General features: G+C 39.2%; 2 protein-coding genes across 6 annotated transcripts in view; both read right to left on the reverse strand.

Moving 5' to 3' along the window:
- Nucleotides 1–14,031, reverse strand: part of LOC133545263 (BMP/retinoic acid-inducible neural-specific protein 3-like) — a 1,164,151-nt gene that overhangs the window by 539,389 nt on the left and 610,731 nt on the right. The window lies entirely within an intron of this gene.
- LOC133545197 (major facilitator superfamily domain-containing protein 8-like) overlaps nt 1–14,031 on the reverse strand; it is a 72,084-nt gene that overhangs the window by 40,988 nt on the left and 17,065 nt on the right. For both annotated transcript variants that reach the window (XR_009804751.1, XM_061890579.1), the window contains exons 5-7: nt 10,758–10,820; nt 1,055–1,174; nt 822–901 (exon numbers count right to left, since the gene is read on the reverse strand). Coding sequence is in view for 1 of the 2 variants with exons in the window: in XM_061890579.1 (XP_061746563.1) it covers nt 822–901; nt 1,055–1,174; nt 10,758–10,820 (263 nt within the window). In the remaining variant the exon portion in view is untranslated. The remainder of the gene's footprint in view (nt 1–821; nt 902–1,054; nt 1,175–10,757; nt 10,821–14,031) is intronic.

The raw sequence follows: 14,031 nt of genomic DNA on the forward strand, positions 1-14,031 counted from the left end.
ACAACGTCCGCATTACTGAAGACGCCGCACCGATCCGCCTGTCGATCTCACGATCCACTCTTCCCTCACTCGTGAACAAGACTCCTAGGGACTTGAACTCCTCCACTTGGGGCAGGGTCTCCTCCCCAACCCGGAGATGGCATTCAACCCTTTTCCGGGCAAGGTGCTGATTCTCATTCCGGTCGCTTCACACTCGGCTGCGAACCGATCCAGCGAGAGCTGAAGATCCCGGTCAGATGGAGCCATCAGGACCACATCATCTGCAAAAAGCAGAGATCTAATCCTGCGGCCACCAAACCGGAACCCCTCAACGCCTTGACTGCGCCTAGAAATTCTGTCCATAAAAGTTATGAACAGAATCGGTGACAAAGGACAGCCTTGGCGGAGTCCAACCCTCACTGGATATGTGTTCGACTTATTATTGTAATATGTTCCATTATTTAGGTTTTACTTACTTTTTAAATTCGATCGTAATTTACTACATTGTTGCTGGAATTTTAAATTTTCCTGAGGGATCTCTCCTGAAGGAATCAATAAAGTACTGTCTATCTATCTATTATTTATACACAAATACACATTGGCCCCCCCAGACAGATTTTTTCTCTCAATGTGGCCCCCGAGTCAAAATTTTTGCCAAATTACGTTAATGCAGGCCATTGTTTGGACACCCCAAACCTACAACGTAAAAATAATATTCAAGGAGAGGAACAAGCAAGGAAGATGCAGCAGCAGGTTGTGTTGTAACCAACAAAAAATGCCATAGAGGAGTTCTGAGTTGCTGCATATTTCCATTGTAATGCATTTATGAGTTTTTTTTTTACCCCAGGAGATGTAAACTTGTTCACAACAAAGGGTCCAAGTTTGAAATCACACAGCCGCAGGAACAGGTTGAACGCCGGCCCTGGAGAGAGAGAGCAGGAAGTGCTTCAAAGAATAAAACACACAGGATGTTTTTCAATCTCGCTATCCTAGCTTCAGATGTTTCTTCAAAAATATTTCTGATGATAGGTAAAGGGATGCATTTTTGTGTGTGTGTGTGTGTACAGTAACTAACCCACAAGGAGACCGACTTGTCGACAAGCCATGATGGCTGCAAAGATACTCGCTCTCTCATCGGGGCGCGTGCTCCTGGTAATGTAACAAAAGATGGAGGATCCTGCTCCTGCACCCACACCTGAGAGGATAACAACATCCCTCTGTTACTAACTCAAAATGTCTCAATAAGTATGTGTGTGTTCTTGTTTTTCTATCCTTCGGGGGACATCAAAAAGGAAAAGTACCTTCCATATGAGGACCGGTGAAAAAGTTAGGATCGGAATCATGGTCCCAATACGGAAAACCATTGCGTCTAATAGAGAGCCAAATAATAGAGTCCGTGAACATTGCTCCAAAGTCAGGATTTTTTTTTGTTGATTTAATGTGCATACAAAAGTAAACATTGACAGGCGCAAAGGCAGCAATGTCTCAATAAGTATGTGTGTGTTCTTGTTTTTCTACCCTTCTTGGGACATCAAAAAGGAAAAGTACCTTCCATATGACGACCGGTGAAAAAGTTAAGATCGGAATCATGGTCCCAATACGGAAAACCATTCCGTCTAATAGAGAGCCAAATACTCGAGTCCCTGAACATTGCTCCAAAGTCAGGATTTTTTTGGGATGATTTAATGTGCATACAAAAGTAAACATTGACAGGCGCAGAGGCAGCAATGTCTCAATAAGTATGTATGTGTTCTTGTTTTTCTACCCTTCTTGGGACATCAAAAAGGAAAAGTACCTTCCTTATGAGGACCGGTGAAAAAGTTAGGATCGGAATCAGGTCCCAATACGGGAAACCATTGCGTCTAATAGAGAGCCAAATAATAGAGTCCGAGAACATTGCTCCAAAGTCAGGATTTGTTTTGTTGATTTAATGTGCATACAAAAGTAAACATTGACAGGCGCAAAGGCAGCAATGTCTCAATAAGTATGTGTGTGTTCTTGTTTTTCTACCCTTCTTGGGACATCAAAAAGGAAAAGCACCTTCCATATGAGGACCGGTGAAAAAGTTAGGATCGGAATCATGGTCCCAATACGGAAAACCATTGCGTCTAATAGAGAGCCAAATAAAAGAGTCCGTGAACATTGTTCCAAAGTCAGGATTCGTTTTGTTGATTTAATGTGCATACAAAAGTAAACATTGACAGGCGCAAAGGCAGCAATGTCTCAATAAGTATGTGTGTGTTCTTGTTTTTCTACCCTTCTTGGGACATCAAAAAGGAAAAGTACCTTCCATATGAGGACCGGAATCATGGTCCCAATACAGAAAACCATTGCGTCTAATAGAGAGCCAAATAATAGAGTCCGTGAACATTGCTCCAAAGTCAGGATTTTTTTTTGTTGATTTAATGTGCATACAAAAGTAAACACTGACAGGCGCAAAGGCAGCAATGTCTCAATAAGTGTGTGTTCTTGTTTTTTTACCCTTCTTGGGACATCAAAAAGGAAAAGTACCTTCCTTATGAGGACCGGTGAAAAAGTTAGGATCGGAATCATGGTCCCAATACGGGAAACCATTGCGTCTAATAGAGAGCCAAATAATAGAGTCCGAGAACATTGCTCCAAAGTCAGGATTTGTTTTGTTGATTTAATGTGCATACAAAAGTAAACATTGACAGGCGCAAAGGCAGCAATGTCTCAATAAGTATGTGTGTGTTCTTGATTTTCTACCCTTCTTGGGACATCAAAAAGGACCGGTGAAAAAGTTAGGATCGGAATCATGGTCCCAATACGGAAAACCAATGCGTCTAATAGAGAGCCAAATTAATAGAGTCCGTGAACATTGCTCCAAAGTCAGGATTTTTTTTGTTGATTTAATGTGCATACAAAAGTAAACATTGACAGGTGCAAAGGCAGCAATGTCTCAATAAGTATGTGTGTGTTGTTGTTTTTCTACCCTTCTTGGGACATCAAAAAGGACCGGTGAAAAAGTTAGGATCGGAATCATGGTCCCAATACGGAAAACCAATGCGTCTAATAGAGAGCCAAATTAATAGAGTCCGTGAACATTGCTCCAATGTCAGGATTTTTTTTTGTTGATTTAATGTGCATACAAAAGTAAAAATGACAGGCGCAAAGGCAGCAATGTCTCAATAAGTATGTGTGTGTTGTTGTTTTTCTACCCTTCTTGGGACATCAAAAAGGAAAAGTACCTTCCATATGAGGACCGGAATCATGGTCCCAATACAGAAAACCATTGCGTCTAATAGAGAGCCAAATAATAGAGTCTGTGAACATTGCTCCAAAGTCAGGATTTTTTTTTGTTGATTTAATGTGCATACAAAAGTAAACATTGACAGGCGCAAAGGCAGCAATGTCTCAATAAGTATGTGTTCTTGTTTTTCTACCCTTCTTGGGACATCAAAAAGGAAAAGTACCTTCCATATGAGGACCGGTGAAAAAGTTAAGATCGGAATCATGGTCCCAATACGGAAAACCATTCCGTTTAATAGAGAGCCAAATACTCGAGTCCCTGAACATTGCTCCAAAGTCAGGATTTTTTTTGGTTGATTTAATGTGCATACAAAAGTAAACATTGACAGGCGCAAAGGCAGCAATGTCTCAATAAGTATGTGTGTGTTCTTGTTTTTCTACCCTTCTTGGGACATCAAAAAGGAAAAGTAACTTCCTTATGAGGACCGAAATCATGGTCCCAATACGGGAAACCATTGCGTCTAATAGCGAGCCAAATACTCGAGTCCGTGAACATTGCTCCAAAGTCGGGATTTTTTGGGTTGATTTAATGTGCATACAAAAGTAAACATTGACAGGCGCAAAGGCAGCAATGTCTCAATAAGTATGTGTGTGTTCTTGTTTTTCTACCCTTCTTGGGACATCAAAAAGGACCGGTGAAAAAGTTAGGATCGGAATCATGGTCCCAATACGGAAAACCATTGCGTCTAATAGAGAGCCAAATAATAGAGTCCGTGAACATTGCTCCAAAGTCAGGAATTTTTTGGGTTGATTTAATGTGCATACAAAAGTAAACATTGACAGGCACAAAGGCAGCAATGTCTCAATAAGTATGTGTGTGTTCTTGTTTTTCTACCCTTCTTGGGACATCAAAAAGGACCGGTGAAAAAGTTAGGATCGGAATCATGGTCCCAATACGGAAAACCATTGCGTCTAATAGAGAGCCAAATAATAGAGTCCGTGAACATTGTTCTAAAGTCAGGATTTGTTTTGTTGATTTAATGTGCATACAAAAGTAAACATTGACAGGCGCAAAGGCAGCAATGTCTCAATAAGTATGTGTGTGTTGTTGTTTTTCTACCCTTCTTGGGACATCAAAAAGGAAAAGTACCTTCCATATGAGGACCGGTGAAAAAGCTAGGATCGGAATCATGGTCCCAATACGGAAAACCATTGCGTCTAATAGAGAGCCAAATAATAGAGTCCGTGAACATTGCTCCAAAGTCAGGATTTTTTTGGGATGATTTAATGTGCATACAAAAGTAAACATTGACAGGCGCAAAGGCAGCAATGTCTCAATAAGTATGTATGTGTTCTTGTTTTTCTACCCTTCTTGGGACATCAAAAAGGAAAAGTACCTTCCTTATGAGGACCGGTGAAAAAGTTAGGATCGGAATCATGGTCCCAATACGGGAAACCATTGCGTCTAATAGAGAGCCAAATAATAGAGTCCGAGAACATTGCTCCAAAGTCAGGATTTGTTTTGTTGATTTAATGTGCATACAAAAGTAAACATTGACAGGCGCAAAGGCAGCAATGTCTCAATAAGTATGTGTGTGTTCTTGATTTTCTACCCTTCTTGGGACATCAAAAAGGACCGGTGAAAAAGTTAGGATCGGAATCATGGTCCCAATACGGAAAACCAATGCGTCTAATAGAGAGCCAAATTAATAGAGTCCGTGAACATTGCTCCAAAGTCAGGATTTTTTTTGTTGATTTAATGTGCATACAAAAGTAAACATTGACAGGTGCAAAGGCAGCAATGTCTCAATAAGTATGTGTGTGTTGTTGTTTTTCTACCCTTCTTGGGACATCAAAAAGGACCGGTGAAAAAGTTAGGATCGGAATCATGGTCCCAATACGGAAAACCAATGCGTCTAATAGAGAGCCAAATTAATAGAGTCCGTGAACATTGCTCCAATGTCAGGATTTTTTTTTGTTGATTTAATGTGCATACAAAAGTAAAAATGACAGGCGCAAAGGCAGCAATGTCTCAATAAGTATGTGTGTGTTGTTGTTTTTCTACCCTTCTTGGGACATCAAAAAGGAAAAGTACCTTCCATATGAGGACCGGAATCATGGTCCCAATACAGAAAACCATTGCGTCTAATAGAGAGCCAAATAATAGAGTCTGTGAACATTGCTCCAAAGTCAGGATTTTTTTTTGTTGATTTAATGTGCATACAAAAGTAAACATTGACAGGCGCAAAGGCAGCAATGTCTCAATAAGTATGTGTTCTTGTTTTTCTACCCTTCTTGGGACATCAAAAAGGAAAAGTACCTTCCATATGAGGACCGGTGAAAAAGTTAAGATCGGAATCATGGTCCCAATACGGAAAACCATTCCGTTTAATAGAGAGCCAAATACTCGAGTCCCTGAACATTGCTCCAAAGTCAGGATTTTTTTTGGTTGATTTAATGTGCATACAAAAGTAAACATTGACAGGCGCAAAGGCAGCAATGTCTCAATAAGTATGTGTGTGTTCTTGTTTTTCTACCCTTCTTGGGACATCAAAAAGGAAAAGTAACTTCCTTATGAGGACCGAAATCATGGTCCCAATACGGGAAACCATTGCGTCTAATAGCGAGCCAAATACTCGAGTCCGTGAACATTGCTCCAAAGTCGGGATTTTTTGGGTTGATTTAATGTGCATACAAAAGTAAACATTGACAGGCGCAAAGGCAGCAATGTCTCAATAAGTATGTGTGTGTTCTTGTTTTTCTACCCTTCTTGGGACATCAAAAAGGACCGGTGAAAAAGTTAGGATCGGAATCATGGTCCCAATACGGAAAACCATTGCGTCTAATAGAGAGCCAAATAATAGAGTCCGTGAACATTGCTCCAAAGTCAGGAATTTTTTTGGTTGATTTAATGTGCATACAAAAGTAAACATTGACAGGCACAAAGGCAGCAATGTCTCAATAAGTATGTGTGTGTTCTTGTTTTTCTACCCTTCTTGGGACATCAAAAAGGACCGGTGAAAAAGTTAGGATCGGAATCATGGTCCCAATACGGAAAACCATTGCGTCTAATAGAGAGCCAAATAATAGAGTCCGTGAACATTGTTCTAAAGTCAGGATTTGTTTTGTTGATTTAATGTGCATACAAAAGTAAACATTGACAGGCGCAAAGGCAGCAATGTCTCAATAAGTATGTGTGTGTTGTTGTTTTTCTACCCTTCTTGGGACATCAAAAAGGAAAAGTACCTTCCATATGAGGACCGGTGAAAAAGCTAGGATCGGAATCATGGTCCCAATACGGAAAACCATTGCGTCTAATAGAGAGCCAAATAATAGAGTCCGTGAACATTGCTCCAAAGTCAGGATTTTTTTGGGATGATTTAATGTGCATACAAAAGTAAACATTGACAGGCGCAAAGGCAGCAATGTCTCAATAAGTATGTATGTGTTCTTGTTTTTCTACCCTTCTTGGGACATCAAAAAGGAAAAGTACCTTCCTTATGAGGACCGGTGAAAAAGTTAGGATCGGAATCAGGTCCCAATACGGGAAACCATTGCGTCTAATAGAGAGCCAAATAATAGAGTCCGAGAACATTGCTCCAAAGTCAGGATTTGTTTTGTTGATTTAATGTGCATACAAAAGTAAACATTGACAGGCGCAAAGGCAGCAATGTCTCAATAAGTATGTGTGTGTTCTTGTTTTTCTACCCTTCTTGGGACATCAAAAAGGAAAAGTATCTTCCTTATGAGGACCGAAATCATGGTCCCAATACAGAAAACCATTGTGTCTAATAGAGAGCCAAATAATAGAGTCCGTGAACATTGCTCCAAAGTCAGGAATTTTTTTGGTTGATTTAATGTGCATACAAAAGTAAACATTGACAGGCGCAAAGGCAGCAATGTCTCAATAAGTATGTGTTCTTGTTTTTCTACCCTTCTTGGGACATCAAAAAGGAAAAGTACCTTCCATATGAGGACCGGTGAAAAAGTTAAGATCGGAATCATGGTCCCAATACGGAAAACCATTCCGTTTAATAGAGAGCCAAATACTCGAGTCCCTGAACATTGTTCCAAAGTCAGGATTTTTTTTGGTTGATTTAATGTGCATACAAAAGTAAACATTGACAGGCGCAAAGGCAGCAATGTCTCAATAAGTATGTGTGTGTTCTTGTTTTTCTACCCTTCTTGGGACATCAAAAAGGAAAAGTACCTTCCATATGAGGACCGGAATCATGGTCCCAATACAGAAAACCATTGCGTCTAATAGAGAGCCAAATAATAGAGTCCGTGAACATTGCTCCAAAGTCAGGATTTTTTTTTGTTGATTTAATGTGCATACAAAAGTAAACACTGACAGGCGCAAAGGCAGCAATGTCTCAATAAGTGTGTGTTCTTGTTTTTTTACCCTTCTTGGGACATCAAAAAGGAAAAGTACCTTCCTTATGAGGACCGGTGAAAAAGTTAGGATCGGAATCATGGTCCCAATACGGGAAACCATTGCGTCTAATAGAGAGCCAAATAATAGAGTCCGAGAACATTGCTCCAAAGTCAGGATTTGTTTTGTTGATTTAATGTGCATACAAAAGTAAACATTGACAGGCGCAAAGGCAGCAATGTCTCAATAAGTATGTGTGTGTTGTTGTTTTTCTACCCTTCTTGGGACATCAAAAAGGACCGGTGAAAAAGTTAGGTTCGGAATCATGGTCCCAATACGGAAAACCAATGCGTCTAATAGAGAGCCAAATTAATAGAGTCCGTGAACATTGCTCCAAAGTCAGGATTTTTTTTTGTTGATTTAATGTGCATACAAAAGTAAAAATGACAGGCGCAAAGGCAGCAATGTCTCAATAAGTATGTGTGTGTTGTTGTTTTTCTACCCTTCTTGGGACATCAAAAAGGAAAAGTACCTTCCATATGAGGACCGGAATCATGGTCCCAATACAGAAAACCATTGCGTCTAATAGAGAGCCAAATAATAGAGTCTGTGAACATTGCTCCAAAGTCAGGATTTTTTTTTGTTGATTTAATGTGCATACAAAAGTAAACATTGACAGGCGCAAAGGCAGCAATGTCTCAATAAGTATGTGTTCTTGTTTTTCTACCCTTCTTGGGACATCAAAAAGGAAAAGTACCTTCCATATGAGGACCGGTGAAAAAGTTAAGATCGGAATCATGGTCCCAATACGGAAAACCATTCCGTTTAATAGAGAGCCAAATACTCGAGTCCCTGAACATTGTTCCAAAGTCAGGATTTTTTTTGGTTGATTTAATGTGCATACAAAAGTAAACATTGACAGGCGCAAAGGCAGCAATGTCTCAATAAGTATGTGTGTGTTCTTGTTTTTCTACCCTTCTTGGGACATCAAAAAGGAAAAGTAACTTCCTTATGAGGACCGAAATCATGGTCCCAATACGGGAAACCATTGCGTCTAATAGCGAGCCAAATACTCGAGTCCGTGAACATTGCTCCAAAGTCGGGATTTTTTGGGTTGATTTAATGTGCATACAAAAGTAAACATTGACAGGCGCAAAGGCAGCAATGTCTCAATAAGTATGTGTGTGTTCTTGTTTTTCTACCCTTCTTGGGACATCAAAAAGGACCGGTGAAAAAGTTAGGATCGGAATCATGGTCCCAATACGGAAAACCATTGCGTCTAATAGAGAGCCAAATAATAGAGTCCGTGAACATTGCTCCAAAGTCAGGAATTTTTTTGGTTGATTTAATGTGCATACAAAAGTAAACATTGACAGGCACAAAGGCAGCAATGTCTCGATAAGTATGTGTGTGTTCTTGTTTTTCTACCCTTCTTGGGACATCAAAAAGGACCGGTGAAAAAGTTAGGATCGGAATCATGGTCCCAATACGGAAAACCATTGCGTCTAATAGAGAGCCAAATAATAGAGTCCGTGAACATTGTTCTAAAGTCAGGATTTGTTTTGTTGATTTAATGTGCATACAAAAGTAAACATTGACAGGCGCAAAGGCAGCAATGTCTCAATAAGTATGTGTGTGTTCTTGTTTTTCTACCCTTCTTGGGACATCAAAAAGGAAAAGTACCTTCCATATGAGGACCGGTGAAAAAGCTAGGATCGGAATCATGGTCCCAATACGGAAAACCATTGCGTCTAATAGAGAGCCAAATAATAGAGTCCGTGAACATTGCTCCAAAGTCAGGATTTTTTTGGGTTGATTTAATATGCATACAAAAGTAAACATTGACAGGATCAACGGCAGCAATATATGATAAAACAAGACGTCATCTAAAGAAGGACTTTCCTAATCATTCCCGAATAAAACCCGCCAGGTGAGCAGCTGATATACTTAGTACCAAATACACTATGGTACTAAGACTATAGTGGCCATTAACAGTCAGTTTCTACAGCTGGTTTGCCCAAAGTGCGGCACAGAAGCCATCCGTGGTCCGTGACTCGTTTGTCATCGGCTTCAAGCACAGTACAAAATACAAAAAAATAGCGATCTCATTTGCACCCCCTGGTGGTGACATTTGTCAAAATTAGGGTGGTCCCAAAAAGGAGGGATTTTTCAAGTTGACTTTGTGTTTGTTTTAAAAGTGCTCCCCCTTTGGTCAACATATGAAATAACAAGTGTGTGTAAACATTTGAAGTGCTCCCCCTCTGGCCAACATATGTAACAACAAGTGTGTGTAAGAAATGTATAAAAATGAAATACATATGCATATAGAGACATACTCTAATAACCTGAATAAGATTAAAAAACAATTACAAAAAAAAAATTACACAAAGCTTAGCTTTTTTCATATTTGCTGACTATGTATATATTATTATTGTTGTAAAATGCAAATCTTTATACGTCTAGAAAGGGTTGGTCGTAAAGAGGCGTTTTTCAGAGGTCTCAAGAAGGTAACAAATTCAAGAATGTGTGTGTTTGTGTTCTCGTACTGGTACCCTTCTTGAGACATCAACAAGGAAAAGTATCTTCCGTATGAGGACCAGTGAACAAGTTAGGACTAAAATCATGGTCCTAATAAGGAAAACCATTGCATCTAATATAGGATGTCTCATTTGAACCCCCGGTGGTGTAAGCAATCAAAATTAGGGTGGTCCCAAAAAGGAAGAATTTTTCAAATTGATTGTGTGTCGGTTTTAAAAGTGCTCCACCTCTGATCAACATATGAAATAACAAGTGTGTGTAATACATTGAAATGTGCCTCCTTTGGCCAAAATTAATTAGTAAAAAAAATTAAATAAATATGTATATAGAGACATACTGTAATAACCTGAAGTAAATAATGAAGATCAAAAACCAAATTACAAACAAAAAAAATAAAAAATAAATTGAATTACTAAAACTTTAACTTTTTAATATTTCCATAGTATGTATATATTATTAATGTTGTTAATACAAATCTTTATATATCTAGAAAGGGTGGTTCTAAAGAGGTAGGCATTTTTCCAAAGTCTCTGGAAGGTAACAAATACAAAAATCTGTGTGTGTGTGTGTGTGTGTGTGTGTGTGTGTGTGTGTGTGTGTGTGTGTGTGTGTGTGTGTGTGTGTGTGTGTGTGTGTGTGTGTGTGTGTGTCTCACCTGCCACCAGGCGGCTACATAGCAACAACCACTTTGAATAGCCAATGAAATACATGAAGTTACCTGGAGGAAAAAGAAGGACAGTAAAGTCATATCTAGAGTCCGGTCCATTTTGTTAAGGTCAGCTCTATATTTTGGTAAAATATCAACAGTGGGCGGAACATTATCACCAGACCTATGTAAGCGTCAATATATACCTTGATGGTGCAGAAAGAAGACCTTATATATTTTTTAACCGATTTCCGAACTCTAAATGGGTGAATTTTGGCGAATTAAACGCCTTTCTGTTCATCGTGCTGGAGGCGATGACGTCAGAATGTGACGTCGCCGAGGTAACACACCCGCCATTTTCATTTTCAACACAATACAAACGCCGGGTCTCAGCTCTGTTATTTTCCGTTTTTTTCCACTATTTTTGGGAACTTTGGAGACATCATGCCTCTTCGGTGTGTTGTCGGAGGGTGTAACAACACTAACAGGGAGGGATTCAAGTTGCACCACTGGCCCGAAGATGCCAATGTGTCTGCCGCCAGACCCCCAATTGAATGTGCGGGAGTGTCTCCACATTTGACCGGCGATGCTAAGGCAGACATGGCACAGAGATGTATGGATAACCTGCAGATGCATTTGCAACGATAAAATCAACGAAATCACAAAGGTGAGTTTTGTTGATGTTGATTTATGTGCTAATCAGACATATTTGGTTGCGGCGTGACTGCCAGCTAATCGATGCTAACATGCGAATGTGTCTACCGCCAGACCCCCATTGAATGTGCGGGAGTGTCTCCACATTTTATCGGCGATGACAGACATGGCACAGAGATGTATGGATAACCTGCAGATGCATTTGCAACGATAAAGTCACAGTGATCACAAAGGTGAGTTTTGTTGATGTTGACTGCCAGCTAATCGATGCTAACATGCTATTTACCGGCGGTGCTAAAGCAGACATGGCACAGAGATGTATGGATAACCTGCAGATGCATTTGCAACTATATTACGTTTCCTTCCACCCACATTTAATGCGAAACAAACACTTACCAATCGACGGATTTAAGTTGCTCCAGTGTCAAAAGATGCTAAAGTCCTGATCGTTTGATCCGCACATTTTACCGGCAATGCTAACGCAGCTATTCGGCCATGCTATGGCTATGAATAGCAACAATAGCTTCAGTTTCTTCTTCAATACTTTCATACTCCAACCATGTTTCAATACATGCGTAATCTGTTAAATCGCTTAAGTCGCTGAAATCCGAGTTTGAATCCGAGCTAATGTCACTATATCTTGCTGTGGTATTCCCATTGTTTGTTTAACTCGGCAGCACTGTATGACATCACAGGGAAATGGCCAGTGTCTTCGCAGAGAGCCGAAAATAAGGCACTTTAAAGCTTTATTTAGGGCTATTCCGAGACCGGTAAAATTTTGAAAAAAAACTTCAAAAAATTCAACAAACCACTGGGAACTGATTTTTATTGTTTTCAACCCTTTTGAAATTGTGATAATGTTCCCCCTTTAAATCAGGGTTATACAACTAGCGGAACGACGCCATACCATTCCCTTAGTTTAGCTCGAAGCATTTTTACAGTAACTTCCTAAAAACATGAAAATCTTCCTGTTGTAGAAAGGAACTTGGACCACAGTAAACACATTGGCAGATCCTTGCATTGACATTTTAAATTTCTCTGGCAAACATAGAACACTGGGGTCCAAACTGACTGAGGCGTTCCTCAAGGCACCCCTTTAAGTCCTCTCCTTTCTGTCAGTTACATTATGTTTTAATAATGTCACTTATGTAACTAAAGTGTTGCTGTAGCGTGTTTATTTCAGATAAAATCAACATCTGGTGTCCCTCAAGGTTCCATCCTAGGTCCACTCTTTTTCACTTTTTGGGCCACACGTGTCAAATTCAAGGCCCCGGGGCCAGATCTGGCTCACAACATCGTTTTATGTGGTCCATCAAAGCCTTGAAATAATGTGCATCAATAAAATACTCCATCTTTCTCACAAAACATATTTTTTCTTCAATTTTGAAAGAAGAAGTGCATGTCTTTTGAACTTGAGAATGATCTGGCCATGCAAAAATGTTGTATTAACTTAGGAGTCTCCAAAGTGCACCCCGCAGATTTTCGTTGGATGAAAAAATGTATCAGTAAAAATGTAAAAGAAAATAGCAAAAAGTAGTGATGTAATGCAAAATAAGGTATAAATGGGATACTAATAACTTAAGGGTGTCCAATCTCTTTCCACCAAGGGATGCATCCTAAAAAGTAAGCAGTGGTCTTTTTTTTTTTTTAATTTCATGCAGGAAAAAAAAGACAAAAACAGAAAAAAACTCAGAAGAACAAGCAGGAAACACCGTTCAGGTAGGAATCCATCTCAATTCAACACATTGAGGCAGAAATTCAACACTAAAACGCCAGCGTAGCGTCGACCAGAAAAGAAAAATAGTCGCCAAAAGCGAACAGCACAAAAAATGCTTTTGGTGTGGCAAGAAAACTACCGAGAGTGGGGAAAAAGAAAAGAAAAAAAGAGCGTTGATCCAGCAACAAAGGCTGCAAGACAACAGACTATAAAGGAGAGTGATTAGTGGACACAACAGGTGAGGACACCAATCAATAAACAGAAGGCAGGTGTGGCTAATCAACACAAGAGCAACAAGAATGCAAAAAAAAAAGAACATAAATGGACTCATAGGAAGGAAACATAAGAAGGAAAGCTGAGGAAAACACTAAACTTCGAGAAATAACAAAAACACAACCGGGACATTTCTAGTATATAAATCCAAAACTAAGGTTCAACTTTATGTTATAACTGACAATGTAATATTATTATTAGTTATTAGTATCAAAATTTCAGCTTTTTTGTCATTACATTGTTGTTGTTTTTTTACATTTTAACTGCTTTTTCGTTTGTGTGTTGTTACCACAACAAACAAATAATATTACCAATATAATAGAATGGAGATTAAAAGCGACAGTCTACAAAATATGAAAAAACAGAGGAAGAAAAGAAGAATAGTGCAAAAGGAGGTAAGGTGCACAGCCCAGTCCTGAGAACAATTTATGTTAAATGTGTTATTTACAGGAAATAAATATTATACGATATACAAAAAATTGCACACAGGGAGGTGCTAAACTATAAAGTCAGTGCCTAATATAATATGTATTATAATTCAGTGTATATAAAATTTGGTGCAAAAAAGTGATGTTTTAAATTCAGTGTAGAAAAATTTTGTGTGTAAAAATTCAGTGTAAAACAACTCAGTGTATAAAT

The sequence above is a fragment of the Nerophis ophidion genome, linkage group LG28, assembly GCF_033978795.1.
Source record: "Nerophis ophidion isolate RoL-2023_Sa linkage group LG28, RoL_Noph_v1.0, whole genome shotgun sequence".
Classification (NCBI taxonomy): domain Eukaryota; kingdom Metazoa; phylum Chordata; class Actinopteri; order Syngnathiformes; family Syngnathidae; genus Nerophis; species Nerophis ophidion.